A 19,720-nucleotide genomic window follows, 5' to 3' on the forward strand; every position below is an offset into this window, starting at 1 on the left:
GGATATCTTCACAGTAGCGATTGACCGCAAAGTAAAGCTACCGGAAATGTACAACCCCACATCCGGTCTCAAACCAGGAAGTTAGCATTTTCTCGTGCACAGGGTCAATAAAGGTTAATAAATAAATAAATAAATACCCTTTCTACCTCCTCTTCATCAATGTAGAGGGCGGACATCGCTTTCAGCTATTTATTAATAAGTGACTTTTATGTATATGTATATATTGTGCTATTCTTAGTTAGTGTATTGTCTGTCTTGTTAATGTTTGTTTATAATGGAGCACTGTAATAAAAAATTATTTCCCCCAGGGATCAATAAAGTATTCTGATTCTGAAGCAGGAAAATGGCTTCAGTTTACTGAGGACAGAGAAGGGTTCTTCATTCCCACTGTCACCAGGCTCTGCTGACGCTGCAGGGTCTGTCGTCATCACCAACCTGATTGGTTCTTTGGTTAATGATGTTGTCGCCACAATCTCTATCCGCCCACACCTCGTGCTGCTATGGTGACCGCCGTTGACATCACGTTACCGTGGAGACGGTGATAAGCGATCACGCTTTTTTTTTCTTTTTCTTTTTTTTTGCAGCTGATCGAAGTGATCAATGTTTCTGACGCGGTGACGTCATTCTGTTTCCTTCCTCGTGCGGGAAGTCAAAAACCTGCTGATCAGCCAATCTGCGGTTCGTCTGTGCTGCATCCTCCGCTTCCTCCTCTCCGTTTCTCCTCCTCCTCGGCCCCGATGCTCCCGCCGGCCCTGCCCGGCCTCGATGCTCGGTCCGCGGGCTGGCTGTAGCTCGGTGAATCGGTGCACATCGTCGGTCCGTCATGGTGCAGAAATCTCGCAACGGCGGGGTGTTCCCCGGAGCGCAGGCCGACCAGAAGAAGCTGAAGGTCGGCTTCGTGGGTTTGGAGGCCGGAGGGACGGACTCCAGTAGGGACGGTGCTCTGCTCATAGCGGGTGAGCAGCTGTGTGTGTTACCTTTAATAACCAAAGCAGCTGATTTCACTTAAACGTATACAGGACATGTCACGTGGTCACTCTGTCACGAAAACCTGCAAACCTTTCTCTTGAAGGTTAGGACCAATCAGCTTCATGGTGCAGGTGTTTACTGAGAGGAGGCTTGAATGCGATTGGCTGATGCACCGGAGCAGCTTTGCATGATTCACAGCTCAGAATAATCCTTCTGTATCTTGCTCTGGACACCTCAGATCATCCTCAGTCTGAAACAGGCTTTTTTAGCTCCTCCCCCTTTAAGAGCTTTTCTGTAATTATATTATTAATTAGTAAATAATAACTGGATTGTTTTTCCTTGTTCGTTACTGTTCTTACTGTGACCACATGCTGGGATTAATAATTAAGTATTTCTGATTCTGCTTTCCTCTGATTGGCTGCCCATCACAGACAGAGGGTTTACTCCCACATCACTCCCATACTGCCCCCCAGTCCTCAGCAGCACATGTAAGCGTCCGTGTGCCTGTCTGACATGTTTCTGTGTCTAGGTGGAGACGAGGGGCCTCGGCGGCAGCGCAGCAGCGTCTCCGGGGGGAAGAAACCTCCCAAACGAAACGCCCTCTACAGACGCCTGCAGAACTTCCTGTACAACGTCTTGGAGAGACCCCGAGGATGGGCCTTTATCTACCACGCCTATGTGTACGTAACTGTCCGCACACCTGCGTGCGCGCACCAATGTAACGAGCAGGAGAAAAGTGGGATTTAGCAGGTGGGGACAGCTGGGCGGTCCTTAATATTCCCGCCCTCTCTTCCCCACAGCCGTCTCTCAGAGTGAGGTCACCTCACTAATGTTTATTTTCCCTGAAATGCAGATCTTTCCTGTTCTGTGTTCAGGTTCCTGCTGGTGTTCTCCTGCCTGGTTCTGTCTGTGTTCTCCACCATCAGAGAGTACGAGAAGAGCTCCGAGGACGCGCTCTACATCCTGGTAACCACGCAAACATCACGCTCGACCGTCGCCAGTGTGCTTACATTTGTGTCCACATATGTCCATGTGAATATTTTAGATCGACCAACTTTCAGGCCTTTTTCTCAAACACTGAAACTCGAGGCAATGTTTGAACATGGATATTTCCAAAGACAAAAGCCTGAAATTTCCACTCGGAATGAAACTGAACCAGGATCTTTGGAACAGACAGGAAATGTCAGAGTGATGCTAATTATAATATATATAATGATATTATGATAATAAAACTTCATGTAGCATCAGACTGTGCTGTGTGTTAAATATGTGTTCTGTTTTTAGTTTACAGTAATACTTTAAACTGAAATATTAGACTCAACAAAGTAGGCTGGTAGAGTCAGTCTACATATTTAACACGGTTAAACTCCAGAATTTGGACGATCTAATAATATATTTTTGTTTTTGTGGTACAACAAAGTCGTATTTACTGATACACAGCATGAAACCTGAATGAAAAAGTCATTTTCTTTATGACCAACAAGTTCTTGATGAAAATCATTCTACACACTTTGTTTTTAGTATTGTGAAATATTTATATAAAAATCACAAATGTTACTAGTTGTCTTTTGCAGTATGATGCAAAAGACAACTAGTAACATTGACACCCTGCCCCCCGAGTCCTCAGCAGCACATATATAAAGTTTTTGTCATATTTGAACTGCAGATAGTTTGAATGTGTCGGTCCCAGATTAGAGATCCAGGCAGGGAAAGGGTCACACTTCCATCTTTTTTAAGACCGTCATGTTCAAACACTGATGCAGATTTCACTGTTAAAAAAACGTCTGAGAGAGACGCACCATCTTTCAAAAAAATACAGCTTAAAAACTTGTGAAGATATAAGAAGTGAAAAAACCCCAAAACAATATGTTTTCAAATTTTGTACCATATTTTTTATGCAAATCACAGAAAGCAGAGCAGAAGGCTTAGCTCAGTGGTGTCCAACTCCAGGCCTCAGGGGCCGGTGTTGCAGGTTTAGACATGTCAGCTGATTTAATGACCTCCTCAACATGTCCTGAAGTTCTCCAGAGGCCTGGTAATGAACTCATCATGTGATTCAGGTGTGTTGACCCAGGGTGAGATCTAGAACATGCAGGCCCTCGAGGCCTGGAGTTGGACACCCCTGCTTAGCTAGTGTCTAAGGTTTGGCTCAGCGTGGAGCTGATCGCACACGTGATGGTGCTTGAAGCGGAGATGAAACAAATATAAAATAAAGTTATTGATGGTTCTGTTCAGCTGCAGTGTTTCATTCTTCACATAAAGCTGGATATATTCTTCTGAGCACATACGTGCTGCTCTGATCTTTAACAGCGTGTTGTTGTGGTGTAACAGGAGGTGGTGACCATCGTGGTGTTCGGGGTGGAGTACATGGTGAGGATCTGGGCTGCCGGGTGTTGCTGTCGGTACAGAGGGTGGCGAGGTCGACTGAAATTCGCCAGGAAGCCCTTCTGCGTCATCGGTGGGTCAGAGCTGAGTGTGTTTGTTGGTCACGTTCAGTCTGTGTCACGTCTGCTTCATTATCTCTGAGCTTCATCCACAAATATCCCCGAGGACCTTCTAAAGGTCTTTACTTCCTCTGCAGAAGGTTTGTAGAGTTTAAAAGTCACGCCGAAGTCGATCCCACCGCTTGTTTGCTGTGTAGCCTCTGCTACTCTGTTCCTCTTCTTCACCCTCAACTAGAGACAGTTCAGTTGGTGGTGAGAAGGACCTGTGGAGGCGGAGGCTGTGGTTTCACTTCACTCCCTTCAGCTCAGCATCTCCAACTGTGTTTAGGGTGGAGCTGGACCATCCAGCCTTACTGCTGATGAACTCATGAGCTGCTGATGAAATCAGCTGCTCTGCAGCATTCAGGCGTGTTAACACAGGAGGAAAGACATCAAAGTGATCTTAGAGAAGCAAATGTTGCCCATCAGTCTCAGAAGGGTTTTAACAGTATTGCCAAACAAACTCCATCGTTGTCCATCGTTGTACAGAGAAAGAGATTATCCACAGGTGAAAAACATTAGAGACAGGAGGGGACCTCAAGGTCAGAGCGTACAACAAACCCCAGAGCTCTGCCTCACAGCTAAGGCCTCTGTTGGCAGGGACAGCACTGCACAGCACACTTTTATACAGCACATCTAAACACAACAGATGTTCACCAAGTGCTGCACAGCGAGTACACAATGCAACACAAATGATGTAGGAGTTATCATAGGGTTGGGGTAACTGGTCATTCGCCCATAGGTGTGAATGTGAGTGTGAATGGTTGTCTGTGTGTTAGCCCCCCCTCAGGAGTAAAAGTACAACAAAATAAATGAATAATAAAAATTTGAATAATTAAAGTTAGAGTTATAGTTTAAGTTAGTCTGAAGCTGAAACAGCTGATGAGAGGAAGTATGTTTGCAGTTGGGAAGATGATTCCAGAGTTTCGGGGCTGGGAATTCACGGTTGCTTGTATGAGTCAAGCAGTCAGTCTGGAATTATTAGAAGGTGCTGATCAACAGAACTAAGCTGGAAGTTTAAGACTGAGCTAAACATGCATGTGCCAGGAGTCCAGCTGCTGCAGTCGTGTTACGGATGTTTTTTATACAACATGTAGGTATGGAGGGACAGTGGGAAATGTCATGGTCTGTCAGTGAGTGGGATAAATCACTAAAACATTGCTTTCATTGAGTTTGAGGACTTTTTGTGAGAGCCAGGTTTTAACATCAGCTCAACAGCAGGTTAGAGAGCAGGAGGCGGGTTTAAGAGGGAAGGAAATCTGGGTGTTGTCTTCATAACAGCTTCTTCGTGGGAGTGAACGCTGGTGCGACTAGCTGCTGCTGGCATGTTGGTGAGCCTTGTATTACCTGTTGTTAATGTTTGTTAACTCCCACCCATAACCTGTGTTCTCACTGGTCCGAAGCCCTCCCGTGGTTCATCTTCAGCAGCTTTGTGGATTAACGTGTTGTTTTGGGGGTCTGTGCTCATCTGGACTACCCTGCTTTTCCTACGTAGTCCACTGGCCACAGTCGCCCTCTCCGACTCTCTGCCAGCGTTCTGTTGCTGTCTGGATGTCATTGGTCTGTGTGGGTTCTCTCCAGGTACTCCGACTTCCTCCCAGTCCAAAGACACACAGTTAGTGGGGTTAGGTAAACTGGGGAGTCTACATTGGCCGTAGGTGTGAATGTAAATGGCTGTCTGTGTTAGCCCTGCCTCTTGCCACATGGTAGCCTGGGTAGGATCCAGTCAACAACATGTCTTGTAGTTCTCCAGAGGCCTGCTAATGAACTAATCCTGGGTGACACAGAGTGATATCTAACACCCGGAGGACACCTGGAGTTCCCCACCCCTGCTGTACAACAGCTTATCTCCCCACCTCTGACCACATGTGAATATCTTTAATGTTAATTTAACTTCATTTGTCATCTCATTTTGCAACATCAGGGGCATTAATTTGAACACTCTTTTGAGTCGTACTGACTGCCTCCCAAGTATAAATCCTCTGTCCTTCCCTGATTAAACGCTCATTTAATGATGGACTTGATGACATTTTAGACGCCTTGGCTCCTTCTGTGTTGCACCATGGTTTATTTCAGTCAGCTTAAAGCTAAAGGTTGTTGCCTGGAACATAAAATCTATAAAAGATCTCGACTCGTCCTCCACAAACAAATCAAACCCTATCAAATTGGTATTTATGTCTGTTGTTGTTTTATTCAGTTCAGTTCTTTTTTATTTCAAACATATACATTCACCAACGTTTCATAAAATCATTCCATACAGTTGTTTGAAAAGGAGGTTTACAGGTTTACATCCTCATCATCTAAATTTGAACAACAAAAACGTATACAATGCCTTCAACTTAGAACATAACATCTCAAAAAAATATTTTCACATGTTCAACTGAAACTATATTTAGATTTGCTAATTTGCAGAAGAAAATAAACATGAGTTTGACTGCTGTCTTGGGTTCATTGCATTTTCTTCATTCTTATACTTATTTAAAATTTCTTTTTTGAGTTTTATTTTAAACTGGTTTATATCACTGCTGACCTTTATTTCTTCTTTTAACTCATTCCAGAATTTAACTCCCGCTATTGAAATAGACATCCTTTTCAACGTTGTTCTTACTCTTTGTAATTTTAAATTCCACTTCCCTCTAAAATTATACCTCCCTTCTCTTTCTAAGAACCATTTACTTATTTCGATTGGGAGCATCCCTTTCCTTACCTTATATAGTTTTAAACTTCACCAGATCCTGGAATTTTATAGCTTGCGTCCTAATAAAGAGTGCGTTTGTGTGAGCCCTATACCCCTCCTGATTTATTAGTCTAATGGCCCTTTTCTGCATTATGATTATAGTCTGAATATTACTTTTATATGTATTTCCCCAAACCTCTACACAATAACTCATGTATGGTAATAGCAAAGCACAATATAACATATACAATGTTTTACTCCACATTCAATATCCATCATTTTAGATTTAATCTCATCACCTAGTGGGGGTGGGGGGTCATAGTTTGGTCCCGCCTTCACTGTTGTGATTGGTGAGGGGGTAGGGACAGGCTTAGGGCGTCGGGGGGTTCCCCGGAGGCATCTACTTGGGGGGCTCAACCCGGGGTAGCGGTCACGTCCGGTTGGGGGCTCTGTTGGCTCTCAGGTGACTGTTTCCTCGCGGCTGCGTGCAGCGGGGCTAGGGGAGGGTCTGTGCTGACGGACGTGGGTTACTGACCTGGCAACCTGGCTGCCCCTGGGTGGGTCCGGGATGGGCGTGAGGTTCTGGGGGCGCTCCGTCTCTGGGCTGGGGCCCGGGCCGGGCCTCGGGGGCTTGGGTCCTGGTTGGTGTGTTGCCGGGGTTGTAGGCGGGTGGGTGCATGGGGGCCCGGCCCTGGAGCAGGGTGCCGCCGGTGCGTCGAGCCGCCTGGGGGGCTCTTCAACTGGTGGGGGGGATGGTCACATCTTGCAGGAGCTTTCTTCTCTTCAGGAACTCTCTGCAGGAGGGGGAGATACAGGAGAGGTGGAGGAAGATCTCAGCCTGGGCGTCTATTGTCTTATGTAGTCTGGAAGATGTGTGGATGGTGGGGTGGGTGCAGTTTTCTCTGTGGTGGGGTTGGGTGGCCTGTCCAGGGCTCTGTGGAGCCGGAGGGCGCTACTGCACTGGGCCCCGGTCTGATGGGCCTGGGCCCCCCTTCCCTGGCGGGTCGCGAAGGGTGGGAGTGCCTACTGGGGTCAGCGGGGGAGCTGGCCCCAGGGAGGGGTTACCTGCCCCTCCCTTCCTTCCCTCCCCATCTCCAGCTGCCACCCTCTTCCCGCTCCTCCACAACCACCCACACATGAAGGGCCTTGGAGTGGGGGTATGTCACCAGGGTGCAGAGGAGGCTACCCCCCCCCCCCCCCCGTCCCCTTCTGGCTGCCTCTGCCTCAATTTTATCCCACAACCTAGACATTCACATTATTCACACTCTCATTACACATACATATAGGATCTTGGGGGTGGGCACAATCACGGAGTCCAAATTACCATCAGGGTGTACACCCCACCCCTGACGTCGTTGCCCACCTCTCAATTTTAAATACACTTAGTCATTGAGGGCTAGCAGGAGGGACTATGCGCTTACCTGCTGCTCCTTGGCAGGTAGCTCCATGCCCTCCTGGGTTTTAATTGCACCTTAGAACACATATGCATCAACACTACAATGAGCGGGTGGAGGGAGGTTTGGAGTCTTCTCCCACCCCCATTCTCTGCGGCCTGCTGGAGCGGGAGGGCTAGTAGGAGGAGTTGGCCGTCCGACTGCGGTCTGGGGTGTGGGGCCTCCCTGCTGCTGCGGAGTCGGGGTGGTCTGCCTCTCCCCACCGAAGGGAAAAGGGTAACACCACCTGGGTCTGGGTGCAATTCCCCCCTCCAGGGGCAAGGGTACCTAGACCCGGTTTGTAGAGTACGCTTGGGGAGTGTGATTGTGTGTACAGCGTCTCTTTATGTCTGTCTCCACGTTGGTTGAGTGTGGAGTAAGTGCATATGAGAGTATGAGGGTGGGAATGGATGTTTGTGTCTGTGTGTGCCTGTATGTCTGTGTCTATATGTCAGGTTGGGTATCAGACGCCACCTCTCTGGGGACATCTCAGGCCCTCCAAGGTTTGGAGGCCTATCTCCACCCACCACCACTTCCCCTGCCGGTGGCGGACTCCCTCAGGTGTCGGTGTGTTGGTGGTTCTTTGTGTCTGGGGGTGGGCGTCCGGGTACACACCGGCTCACTCCTTGGCGGCCGCTTGTCGGGGCCTGGGGCCTGGGGCTCGCTCGGGCCCCTCTGGAGGTGGGGTGCCCCCGGCCTCTCGGCCTGGGGCTCGGTCACTCAGGCACAGCTGGGGGCCGGCGGAGCTCACGGGCGCGTCACTGCAACTCCCCCTGACTTCTGCTCCGCGGCTGCTGGGCGAGCCCTCATCTGGGACTCTCCTCAGCTCTTACTGGGACAGTGGCGCGGCTGCCCCTCTGTTGGTCTTCCTTGGTCTCTTGTGTTCTGGGGGCCTCTGGATGTCTGGAGTTTTGATCTCCTCCATACCCGCTTCACACCCTGGAGGACGGGGGCTGTGGCCCCCCCACACTCCCTAGCAGATCATTACATGGAGAAACCTTTGGAATGCAAGCATGCTGATCCACACAGGTATGCACACATGGGTATTCACAGACGCGGACTAAAGCTTTCTTGGCTGCTGCCTCAAAGCACACTGTGCGCTGTCTATCTTGCGTGCTGCACAATATCGTTTATTATTTAGTAAATATTGATATCTATGACTAGCTAGTTTATTGTGATGGTGCTTTGTTTTCTCTATTATTATGTTGCTCTTTGTTGTTTGCTGTCTCCTCTGTTTGTTTTTTTTGTTTGTTTTTTTTTTTTCTCTCCATACAGGTGACCCAGGAGTTCTTTTTTTTTTTCTCTCTCTTCCCCCCCCCTTCTCACCGTCTCTTCTCCCCTTTGGTTTTCTTTCTTTCTCTCCCCCTCTTTCTCTCATTCATTCCCCCTGTCCTATTTATTTAAAAAAAAAAAAAAAAAAAAAAAAAAATGACAAAGGATGAACTGAAGCTCTGCCATCACGTAATGTCGCATACTGCTGTTTCTGATGTCATTTAGAAGAAAAAAAAAAAAAAAAAAAGATTTAATCTCATTTATTTGTACATATTGCTGTCGATTCATCACATAGCTGTTTATCCAATCCAGTAGCACACCCCTGAACCCATATTTTTCCAGTTTGATTTTTAGAATTTCCTGGTCAACAGTATCAAATACTTTTTTTAGATCTAGAAAGACTCCTAGTGCATACTTCTTGTTATCCATACATTCTGTTATTTCTTCCATTAAATCCATCAATGCCAAAACTGTTGATCTATTATTTCTAAACCCATACTGGCAATTTGCCAACAAATCATGTTTATCCACAAAGCTATCAAATCTTTTTAGAAATAGTTTTTCCAGTATCTTAGAAAACTGGGAGAGTACCGACACTGGCCTATAATTTGTAAAACAATGCTTTTCACCTGATTTATAAATGGGAATAATTTTTGCAACTTTCATTTTTTGTAGAAAAACCCCATCCTGGAAAGACAAATTAAAAATATATTGTAGTGGTTTTACAATACCATCAATTACTCTCTTTACCGTTACCATATCAATATCATGACAGTCAGTACTCGTTTTGTTCTTAAGTCCACTGACAGTATCATATATCTCCTTCTCTTCCACTGCTCTTAGAAACATTGAACTTGCATTCCTTTCAATGTTTCCTCCCTTCCTATCATACCAACCTTTATTTCTGCAGCCAGTTTTGGCTCTATATTTACAAAAAATTTATTGAATCCATTTACTATTTCGTTCATTTTACTAATAGTATTTGTCCCTTCCATAAACTACCCAGGGTAGTCATTAGTCCTTGGTCCATTTTTTATTATACTATTTAATACCTTCCATATCCCTTTCATGCTTTCTTTATTATCTTCTAACTTTTTGATGAAGTATTCTTTTTTACAAGTTCTCTTAATTTATTTTTATACTTTTTATATTTCTTTTCCGATTCTGTAGTTCTCTTTTTAATGAATTCTCTATATAAGGTGTTCTTTTTTTACAGGCATTTTGCAGTCCCTTTGTCATCCATGGTCTTCCTGCATACTTATCTTTCCTGTTGACTTCAATAAGTAGGCTGTTTTCCTCTAAAAAAGCCATGAATATGCTTAAGAATGCCTCATAGGCTTTATTGACATCCTTGTGTTTATATACAATGGTCCAATCTTGTTTTATTAACTCATTTTTGAGACACTGCATTGTCTTTTCTTCTGCGTAAGGTGACGTTGAGTGTTTTGAAAGGTACATAAAAGAAAATGTATTATCATCATTATTATTAAAAGTGATAAGTAACATGATGATTTCAAAGACAGACCCAAGCTGCAGCGTCTGTAATGAAAACAGAAAACCCCGTGGGTTTGTGCCAGTGGGGCAATGTTAGAAGAATAACTACCAGTGCTAATGGAAAGGACCAGTTCATGATGGTACAATTAGAAAAGCCATCTCTGACCTACCTGTTACCTGTCTGTCTGCAGACATCATGGTGCTCATAGCATCCATATCAGTCCTGGCTGCAGGGACTCAGGGAAACGTCTTCGCTACGTCGGCCATCAGGTCACTGCGGTTCCTTCAGATTCTCCGAATGATCCGTATGGATCGCCGAGGAGGAACCTGGAAGCTGCTGGGATCGGTGGTCTACGCTCACAGCAAGGTAAAACTCGTATGTCTGAGTGACGCCAGCTGACGTGGCGCTGACTTGTCGGTGGTTACAGATCAGCTAATGCTCACTGTGATGAAACACTGAGAATCTGGAACAGGACACGAAAGTTTAAAAACTGACTGAAATCAAAGAATCTGAATATTTACAGATCTAAGATTGGTCCACTATTTAAAGTATTTATGACTTTATTGGATGTTGAAAGTGAAGGTTGAATAGAAAGGGAGGAGATGGCACGCAGCAAAGGGCCACGGGTCGGGCTCGAACCCGAGCTGCTGCTCTGCAGTTGTGTGGTCGCCCGCTCACCCACTGAGCTCAGCTGGCACCCAGACTGATGGATGTCAAAGGTCAAAGCTTGTGCTTAACCCCACCAGGTCTACAGTATTAGAGAAACCACAACACTGAGCTGCAGTATTGGTTTATTACTTTCATCTGTATTGATCGGAGTTATTGATTAGATCAATGTTTCACATATACCTCAAAATAGAAAAGAGTATAAATAAAATTTAGAGTCAGTCTATTTTTGTTGGTTACCTGTTTACTAGGGGTGTAACGATACTCGTACCGATATTGAACCGTTCGATACAGTGCTTTCGGTTCGGTACGCATACGTATCGAACAATACAAAATTTGTAATTTATTTTATCAACTTTTCTTCTGACGATGCTGTCTGTGTTGAGTGCTCAGTGGATCTGCGTTCGACTACTCCGCCTAGGCTGCACTGTCGATTCACTGAGCGCAGCGCAAGCTAGCAGACAGAAGCTAAGCTCATTGCAACATGGCAAACTGAACCTCCCCCACCCTCATTCAGATCTGGCGTTTGGAACTATTTTGGTTTTCATGTGACGTATGACCCTGAAGGTAAGCGAGTCATGGACTAAAGTAAAACAGTATGTCGGATGTGCCACGCAATGCTCAATTACATGGGTGGGAACTAGTGCGTTAGCGCAGTTAGCTCGTTAACGCTCGTTAACAGTGAGTGATTTCTCGATCAGATAGATTTATTATTTTATCCCTTTGTTGTTTCAGCAACATTAAATTTAAAAACTGTACGTTTGAGTTAAAATATATATTTATAATTTTAATAAATGATAAATTCAAAAAGCATGAACATTTTTTTTTTGTATCAAAAAAATATCGAACCGTGAATTATGTGTTTCGCTGCGCCCCTACTGTTTACCTGTCAGAGTATCCTGGAAGATGACCAGATCTCAGGAAAGTTTGGTCTACAGCAGGGGTGTCCAACTCCAGGCCTCGAGGGCCGGTGTCCTGCAGGTTTTAGATCTCACCCTGGGTCAACACACCTGAATCACATTATTAGTTCATTACCAGGCCTCTGGAGAACTTCAGGACATGTTGAGGAGGTCATTTAGCCTTCAAATCAGCTGTGTTGTATCAAGGTTACATCTAAAACCTGCAGGACACCGGCCCTTGAGGCCTGGAGTTCGACACCTGTGGTCTCCAGTGTTAGGAAGCAGGCTCAGAGTGATCGTTGGACCTTGGACTTTGGAGTGATCGTGGGGGTTTGACCATCCAGTCTTTTGGATTTGGTTTGTAGACATGTGGGGACGCAGGACAGTGGGGCTGCTGTTATGAGCCATTAGGTGTATAGCGAAAGTGCGAGCTGTGACTGGGAGAACTGACAAAGGACTTAAGAACGCATGAAGACGTTCAGCCATGTGTGGATCCGAATGCGTGATTGTGCGGACCAGAACCTGTGTGGAATGGAACCTGCTGACGATGCTGAATTATCTACGTTCGGCAAAGGAATCTGACTTCGTATGCGTGTTCATCAAAGGATGAACGTATGGCCAGTGCTCACTTGTCTGCTGCTCTGAACTCGGATCGCCTCATGCAAACTCACTGCCACACCCCCAATTCCTTTTGGAGTGGTCCTCGACACGGAGCGGACCAGCCCAGTGTTTCTGGGTGGAAGGCCCCACTGACAGCCTTCAAAAGAAGCACGCCAGTGGAAAGCACCGGGGATCGTCTGGCTCTGACGCAGGAGGATTTCTTTGTGGATGGAGGTGGCAGTGAGGCGCTGCTCCAGGCTGTACTTTGTGTGCAGCTGTGCACAGCTGGTTTGAGACGCCTTTCGTTTGTCACTGCAGTGGACTGGTGAGCGATAAAACGTGGACCAAACATGAGCCGTGAACTACACTTAGGTTAAAGGATGAGTATTTTCAGTGTGTGAATCCGTTTGAGTTTTATGAGAGAAACCGTGGTTTGTTTCATGCTGAGGGTGGTAAGCTCTGTTACATGTTTACATCCTTTGTGAGGTTTGCTGTACCTGACTGCTACCCCCACACCTTCATTATATAAACTGACAAATAGAAAAATGACACCTCGGATGGGACTCATTCATTAATTATAAACCCATTAAATAAAGACAGAAAAAACTTTATTTGAAACAACCCAACAGAAACACAAAACTGCTCCCAGTGCTGGGTCACCCTTGGAAATCCAGACGGTATCAGCAAATGAAACTCTCCTCCCATAATTCACTGCGGGCTATGGATCTGAGTGAGCTCGGTGCTCCTTTAAACTTGTCCAACTCTCCTCCTGGAAAATCGATTAAAGAACACAGGAAGTGAATCTGTTCACGTCATCAAATATTGCTGATCAGGATATTCTGGAACGGCCTAAATAACTGTGGAGAACCAACACGACTAGGAGGAGGAGCTAAAAACGAGCACTGAACACACAAAAAAAACAGTTTTTCAAATGGAACAAATGAACACAAATCTCACAGAAAACAACTTGTCAAACGAGTGAAGTTTAAAGGACCAGTACACTCAAATAACCACAAAACTCATACCTGATGTCATCCAACCGATAAAAGAGGATCCTTCTCTCTGTCCCGGCACCTGGACATGCAGGGTTGCAAACCTATTCAGACGACATATTTGGAGAGAAACATCTAAGAGTGGCTGGCCAACCCAGGTTGTAACCAGCTAACCGTCCGAGGTGAAACGAGGAGTAGAATGGGGGGAAGAGGCCTATCAAAGTGCCTTTTCCAACATTTGGAAAAGCTGATGAGTCTGATCCTCTTCAGTACGTAGAGAGGGGGGAAGACTTCTTGGGCCTCAACCCACTCACTGACGAGGGGCTTATGGCTACTCTTTGTAATGTTCTACCTGGAACTTCAAGGGATCCCATAAAATCCAAACCTGGAAATAATGCGTTCCTGTCAGGAGACTATGAGGATGAGCTGGCTGAGAGAGTGCGGAGCACAGTCCAAAAAGAGGCTGAGAGCATCAGAGACTTTGCCTACACGTATCAATCACTCTGCAAACGCTGGAAGCCAACTATAAGTTATTTATTGTTTACTCTATTTAATTTGTAAAATATGTGTACACACACACACACACACACACACACACACACACACACGTAGAAAAATATTTAGTATACACATCCAGAAATGCATATACTATTATATATTGTAGAGATGGACCGATCCGATATTACGTATCGGTATCGGTCCGATACTGACCTAAATTACTGGATCGGATATCGGCGAGAAATAAAAAATGTAATCCGATCCATTAAATATCAAAAAAGCACCTCACAAAACTTGCGACATGGCATAACTCGTCTCATAACCGTAGCATGTCGGAGCAGTGTGGTCACGTGATACAGCGGCTGTGTGTATTTGTAGTCTCGCTACCAAACCAGCATTTCATCTCCGAGGAAGTTATCCCAGAGAGAAGTAAAGCAAGTGTGTAAGTTCCTCTCTGAATGTTTGTAAAGCATTCCAGCGTTAAGCTTAACAACTGATATATGGAGCAAGTGCCTCTCTCTCTCTCTCTCTCTCTCTCTCTCTCTCTCTCTCTCTCTCTCTCTCTCTCTCCTGCCGCTACTTCATGAAACTGCTTAATGATCAGCTGATCGGCTTTTCTGTCGCGAGTCCGTGTCTCTTGTTTGTTTTTGGCCCACTTTGCACCAGAAAGAGGAAACCAGCGGCTGAACAACAGCAGCACGTTTAAGCTTGATAAGCTGTTGTTAGAATTTATTTAATATTACTTTCTACTCGAGGATCTTTTTCTACGTAGCTGACGGCTGTAACTGTGCAGGGGCGGATCTAGCAAAGTTTAGCCAAGGGGGCCGATAGGGCATGAACAGGGAAAAGGGGGCACAAAGACATACTTTTCTTTCTTATTCTCATTTAAAATGTCCAGCTTTTAATAAATAATTATCTGAATCTTACACCCAAAGTTTTAATCTGATGTAAAATGTATAGAAGTCCATTACTGTATATAGTAACTGTTAAGTCTAATATACCCTAGTAAGCTATAGTACTTTTTCCTTTGGGAAAGTACCATCTGTGCAGTCTGCAATTCTGTTGAAGAAAGATGTTGAATCTATTTAATTATTCTTGAAAAAATAATTTATTTCTGTGCATTTTTTTTTCACACTGCATCAAATTAAAGTTGATTACATCGATTAAGCATCACAAAGTGGAGGGTGGAGGGTGGTTCCCTATTTTTTATTTTTTTTTGCTGGTAGTTTGCAACCCTATTAGTTAGGTTGCTTAATATTTCTGCTAAGTACTCTTTAAAATACCAGAATAGGAAGGATGGAGCAGGTTTAAGTTTATTAGATTGATCAGTGTTGCTGAACTATGAAATATTTTGGGCGCAGTGTACTTTTTACACACAGGTATAACAGAATAGCTTTAGTGCTGTTGTTTATTTAAACTTGACTATGAACTTATACAAAATGCAGCAAGATATTAAAAAACAGTTTTATTGATTAAAAAAACACACTATATCGGATTCATATCGGTATCGGCAGATATCCAAATTCATGATATCGGTATCGGTATCGGACATAAAAAAGTGGTATCGTGCCATCTCTAATATATTGTACATATATTTATTAGTTTCAGATGTAGCCATTCTTGTATTTTGCTTGTTTACATTATTGTATTTTGCACAACTCTGTTGCTTGTGAAGCTCGCACACAAGAATTTCACTCACATGTGCTGTACCAATGTACCTGCACATGTGATGTGACAATAAAAGTGATTTGATTTGATTTGAGGTGATGCTGTTAAAATGATTTTGAAAAACATTAACCCTCAACTAGCCAGTCAACTAAGGAGCATCTGGGTTAGTTACATCTGGGGATGAAGTTGTCCACCTCAGACGCAACAACTGGAGAAGGACCAACACAATCAACTGCAATATGTACGGAGAAAAGGTTTGTGGAAAACAATCCAGAAACCTTCTTCCAGTGAAACCTTTACACTGCCAACCAGCAGAGCCCAGCTACCTCCAGCCCATCATGTCCTGCCTCCACCCTGATTTAACGTCGACTGTGCTGTTAACGTGTACGGACATTTTCACTGTATTTATTATAATGGAACCAACATTCCTACCTCTGGTCTCTCCCTGTGTGCACTACCACCGATCATCACGCTGCTCCTTTATATGGCGTATATAACTTGTACAGATCTGTGCAGGAACATCGTTAAGTCTCTTTTTTGGTTTCTCTGAAGGAATTTCAATGTAAAAATCTACAGGCTGCTAACACAGAGATTCCAAACTGTCTTTTATTGTTCTCGTAACAGGACAATAAAGATCTTTTCTATTTTATTCTATTCAAGTTGGTGCTGCAGAGGTCACCATGCACCAGCTTCATGTCCATGGTGGAGAGCTCATAAACGCAGGGCTCACCCTTCAAATTCATCAAGTCCACAAACTTTTAGAAATTCAGGGTGCACTCTCTGACCGGCACCTCCAAAACTCGATGTCATAAACGGTCAGGTCATGTAGTCGAAACTTTTTTCTTACTTTTAGACTAGTTCACAGGTGTAGTTGTTTTTTTCTCTTAACGGACGAGGAAATTAGTCTTAAGGGAATATCCTTAACTTTCAGTGTGTCATAGATTCTGAACCTCGAGCTGTGGAGGAGCTTAAAGTAGCTGCTGTGCTACTAGAAGCCAGTTGAGGCGTTTCAGCACATGAGCAGGATGCCTCCCGGGCTCTCCTCTGTCCTGACTTTACCCTCTAGTCTCTCGCCCACTGCAGGAGCTGATCACAGCCTGGTATATCGGCTTCTTGTGTCTCATTCTGGCAAGTTTCCTCGTTTACCTGGCAGAAAAAGAAGATAATGAACAGTTTGAGACATATGCTGACGCCCTCTGGTGGGGACTGGTAAGATGAATGCACATACACACCCACACCTCACCTGAGATCAGGTGAGGTGCTGTTTGCCTGTGATTAGTTATCTGAGCTGCAAAGCAGCAGGTATAAACAGCATCACTTGCTGATGGCATGAGGTTGGCTTTACTGAGCTGTAAAATCTCGGGATTGATGTTGTTACAGCATCACCTTGATCACAAATGACGCCACCGTCGAACTCAAACACAGCATAAAATTCAATGAAATAGTAAGACGGGTGAAACAGAGACATAAATGATCTACAGCAGCGGGTGTGAAATTTATGGTTTTCAGGGTTTTTATCGTTAACTGTTTCCCTGGATCTTTCCCGTGTTATAGTTGTGTGTCTTATTTTGAAATAAATATTTATCCATTACCATAGCAACCGGAGAGCATTAAGGGGCAGAGAGGAGGATGTTACTCTGTGTTGTTGGTGCATTTCAGGAGGACGCTGCTAATAAAGTTACACAATTACACAGTGAATTCACGCTTATTGTTACAAAATCCCACTGCTTTTGTCTCGGTTGTATTATTTTATTTTGTTGTATTTATCCGCCACACCTTAAAGGCCGGTCCGTGAAAATATTGTCTGACATTAAACCGTCCGTGGAGCAAAAAAGGTCGGGGACCGCTGTACTACAACATACCTCGCTGGCTGACCCATGCTTTGAGCACGTCACACATACTTTTAAGAACATTTGAACTTCCTCCAACTTAAATTGGCCTCTCCTGCTTCAACATGGCCGTGCACCTCACTCAGGTGCACCAGCAGAACCAATGCAGTACAAAAGTTCCTACATGAGAATTCCCGCAATAAATGACCGAATGACATATAAAATATGCATAGTGCAAAACAAAATACATGAACTAAAAGCATGGCAGTAAAAAACACGTTCACCTAATCAGTACAGACAGAACATCCAGCACAGGTGTGGTACAGGTGTGTACACCTGAGCTGAAACAACTGGTGTTTCCTCCTCCGTGATGGGACGATGTAGTCTGTTTGTTTGTGTCTCAGATCACCTTGACAACCATCGGTTATGGAGACAAGTTCCCCATCACCTGGAATGGACGTCTGCTGGCTGCAACCTTCACTCTGATTGGAGTTTCATTCTTTGCTCTGCCGGCTGTGAGTCAGTTTTTTATCTACCTGGGTTTACCTGAGACACCTGTTCGTACCAGCTCACCTGTCTGTGTTTCTCTTCAGGGGATTCTGGGTTCTGGCTTTGCTCTGAAGGTTCAGGAGCAGCACAGACAGAAACACTTTGAGAAGAGACGAAATCCCGCAGCAGGACTCGTACAGGTGAGCCCATGCTCTGACATCACACTGACTTTGTGCGGTGAGAATCTACACTGGCACCCTCACGTGAGACCTTTTAGGAGTCAGCTGCTTCCTTCCTGTGTCGACAGGCGGCCTGGAGGGTTTACGCCACAAATCTGAGCCGAACCGATCTGACATCTACCTGGGATTATTACGAGAGGACAGTGTCTGTCCCCATGTATAGGTAAGACTGCACCTGTGCACCTGCAGCCAATCACTCCTCAGGGATTCTGAAACTGTGTGATTGTAAAATTTGTGTCTGCAGGTTGATCCCTCCTCTCAATCAGTTGGACTTACTAAGGAACCTCAAGAACAAATCCGGACTCTCATTCAGGTCTGAAAGTTTCCACACAACGACTGCACCATAACTGCACCAGTGAGCCAAAAACCCTCCTCGAACTAACCTGAGAACATTTCAGGAGCTAAAATGCTAACAGACACTTTGCATTTAATAGTTATTATTAACCTCTGTCTCTCTTCCACAGCATGTCTTTATCCTGTCTTCCTTCTCTCACCCCAACCAATCACAGCAGATGGCCCCGCCCCTCCCTGAGCCTGGTTCTGCTGGAGGTTTCTTCCTGTTAAAAGGGAGTTTTTCCTTCCCACTGTCGCCAAAGTGCTGCTCATAGGGGGTCATATGATTCTAGAGTCTTGACCTTACGATACAAAGCGCTTTGAGGCGACTGGTGCTGTGATTTGGAGCTAAATAAATAAAACTAAACTGAATTGAATTTAGAACATCCAAAACCAAAGGGTGATGTCATGCTGACCATGTCACTGTTTGGCTCATTGGTGTTTAACTGAAGAACAATAATAATCTTTAATAATCTGATGAATAATCGTCTTTAAAGTCAGTGATTAATGGAAATCTTTATCTCCCTGCAGGAAGGATGTTCAGCCTGAACCTTCTCCCAGGTCCGTGGTCTCTTCTCCAAGGACTCACATCAGATTTCCCAACATCTTATTCAACCATTGCTTTAGAAACGTTCAGCTGTCACAAAAAGCCTTTTAGATCCATGTTGCCTTACATCCTTCTATTTGAATATTTCCTTTGGTGAAGTTCAAGAGGTGAACCCTCTGTTGTCTAAGTCATCAGCAGCAATCACCCTAAATTTGTTTTAAATGGTTCCTCTGAGTCTCTGCAATCAGGGAACAAAGAAATATTTCCAGGTTTAACACCTGAGTGTCTGTCATGGTACTATGAGGAGCTTGGAAAGAAAGCACCTGGAATTCTTACATGTTTGTGATGACCATGCACCTCTTATCAAAGAGGTGTCTTGGTTGAGATTCGTTGACCCATTATTAATCACGTTCCTCATCTCATGAGCCAAGGAGTGAAAAAAGGTGTCGGTTGTTATCACCAGAGGTTTCGGGTGAAACCACTGTAAGACCAAACCTGATGGGGTGAGGTCTCACATCTGAATAACACTGTTGAATGAGACGTGAAATGTCTTCCAGTCTTTTTCTTTCCAAGCTCCTTAGTTTTTATCACCTATGAGGACTAAAGTGTATCTGTTTGGTTAGTTATCTAA

At 44.7% G+C, this 19,720-nt stretch overlaps 1 protein-coding gene across 3 annotated transcripts in view; it reads left to right on the forward strand.

The window, feature by feature from the left end:
* Positions 1-468: 468 nt before the first annotated feature.
* kcnq2b (potassium voltage-gated channel, KQT-like subfamily, member 2b) overlaps positions 469-19,720 on the forward strand; it is a 30,824-nt gene continuing 11,572 nt past the window's right edge. For 2 of the 3 annotated variants that reach the window (XM_085275390.1, XM_085275392.1), the window contains exons 1-11: positions 470-956; positions 1,499-1,649; positions 1,845-1,935; positions 3,301-3,427; positions 10,520-10,695; positions 16,736-16,861; positions 17,886-17,996; positions 18,075-18,170; positions 18,278-18,372; positions 18,454-18,522; positions 19,074-19,103. In XM_085275390.1, coding sequence (XP_085131516.1) covers positions 824-956; positions 1,499-1,649; positions 1,845-1,935; positions 3,301-3,427; positions 10,520-10,695; positions 16,736-16,861; positions 17,886-17,996; positions 18,075-18,170; positions 18,278-18,372; positions 18,454-18,522; positions 19,074-19,103 — 1,205 coding nt within the window. In that variant the 5' untranslated portion in view covers positions 470-823. Of the gene's footprint in view, positions 957-1,498; positions 1,650-1,844; positions 1,936-3,300; positions 3,428-10,519; positions 10,696-16,735; positions 16,862-17,885; positions 17,997-18,074; positions 18,171-18,277; positions 18,373-18,453; positions 18,523-19,073; positions 19,104-19,720 lie in introns of all 3 variants that reach the window. The other variant, XM_085275391.1, reaches the window with a different exon arrangement.

Source organism: Mchenga conophoros, linkage group LG5 (genome assembly GCF_057382185.1).
Source record: "Mchenga conophoros isolate Kocher_MC1m ecotype Shallow Benthic linkage group LG5, M_conophoros_male_GT1.1, whole genome shotgun sequence".
Lineage (NCBI taxonomy): Eukaryota > Metazoa > Chordata > Actinopteri > Cichliformes > Cichlidae > Mchenga > Mchenga conophoros.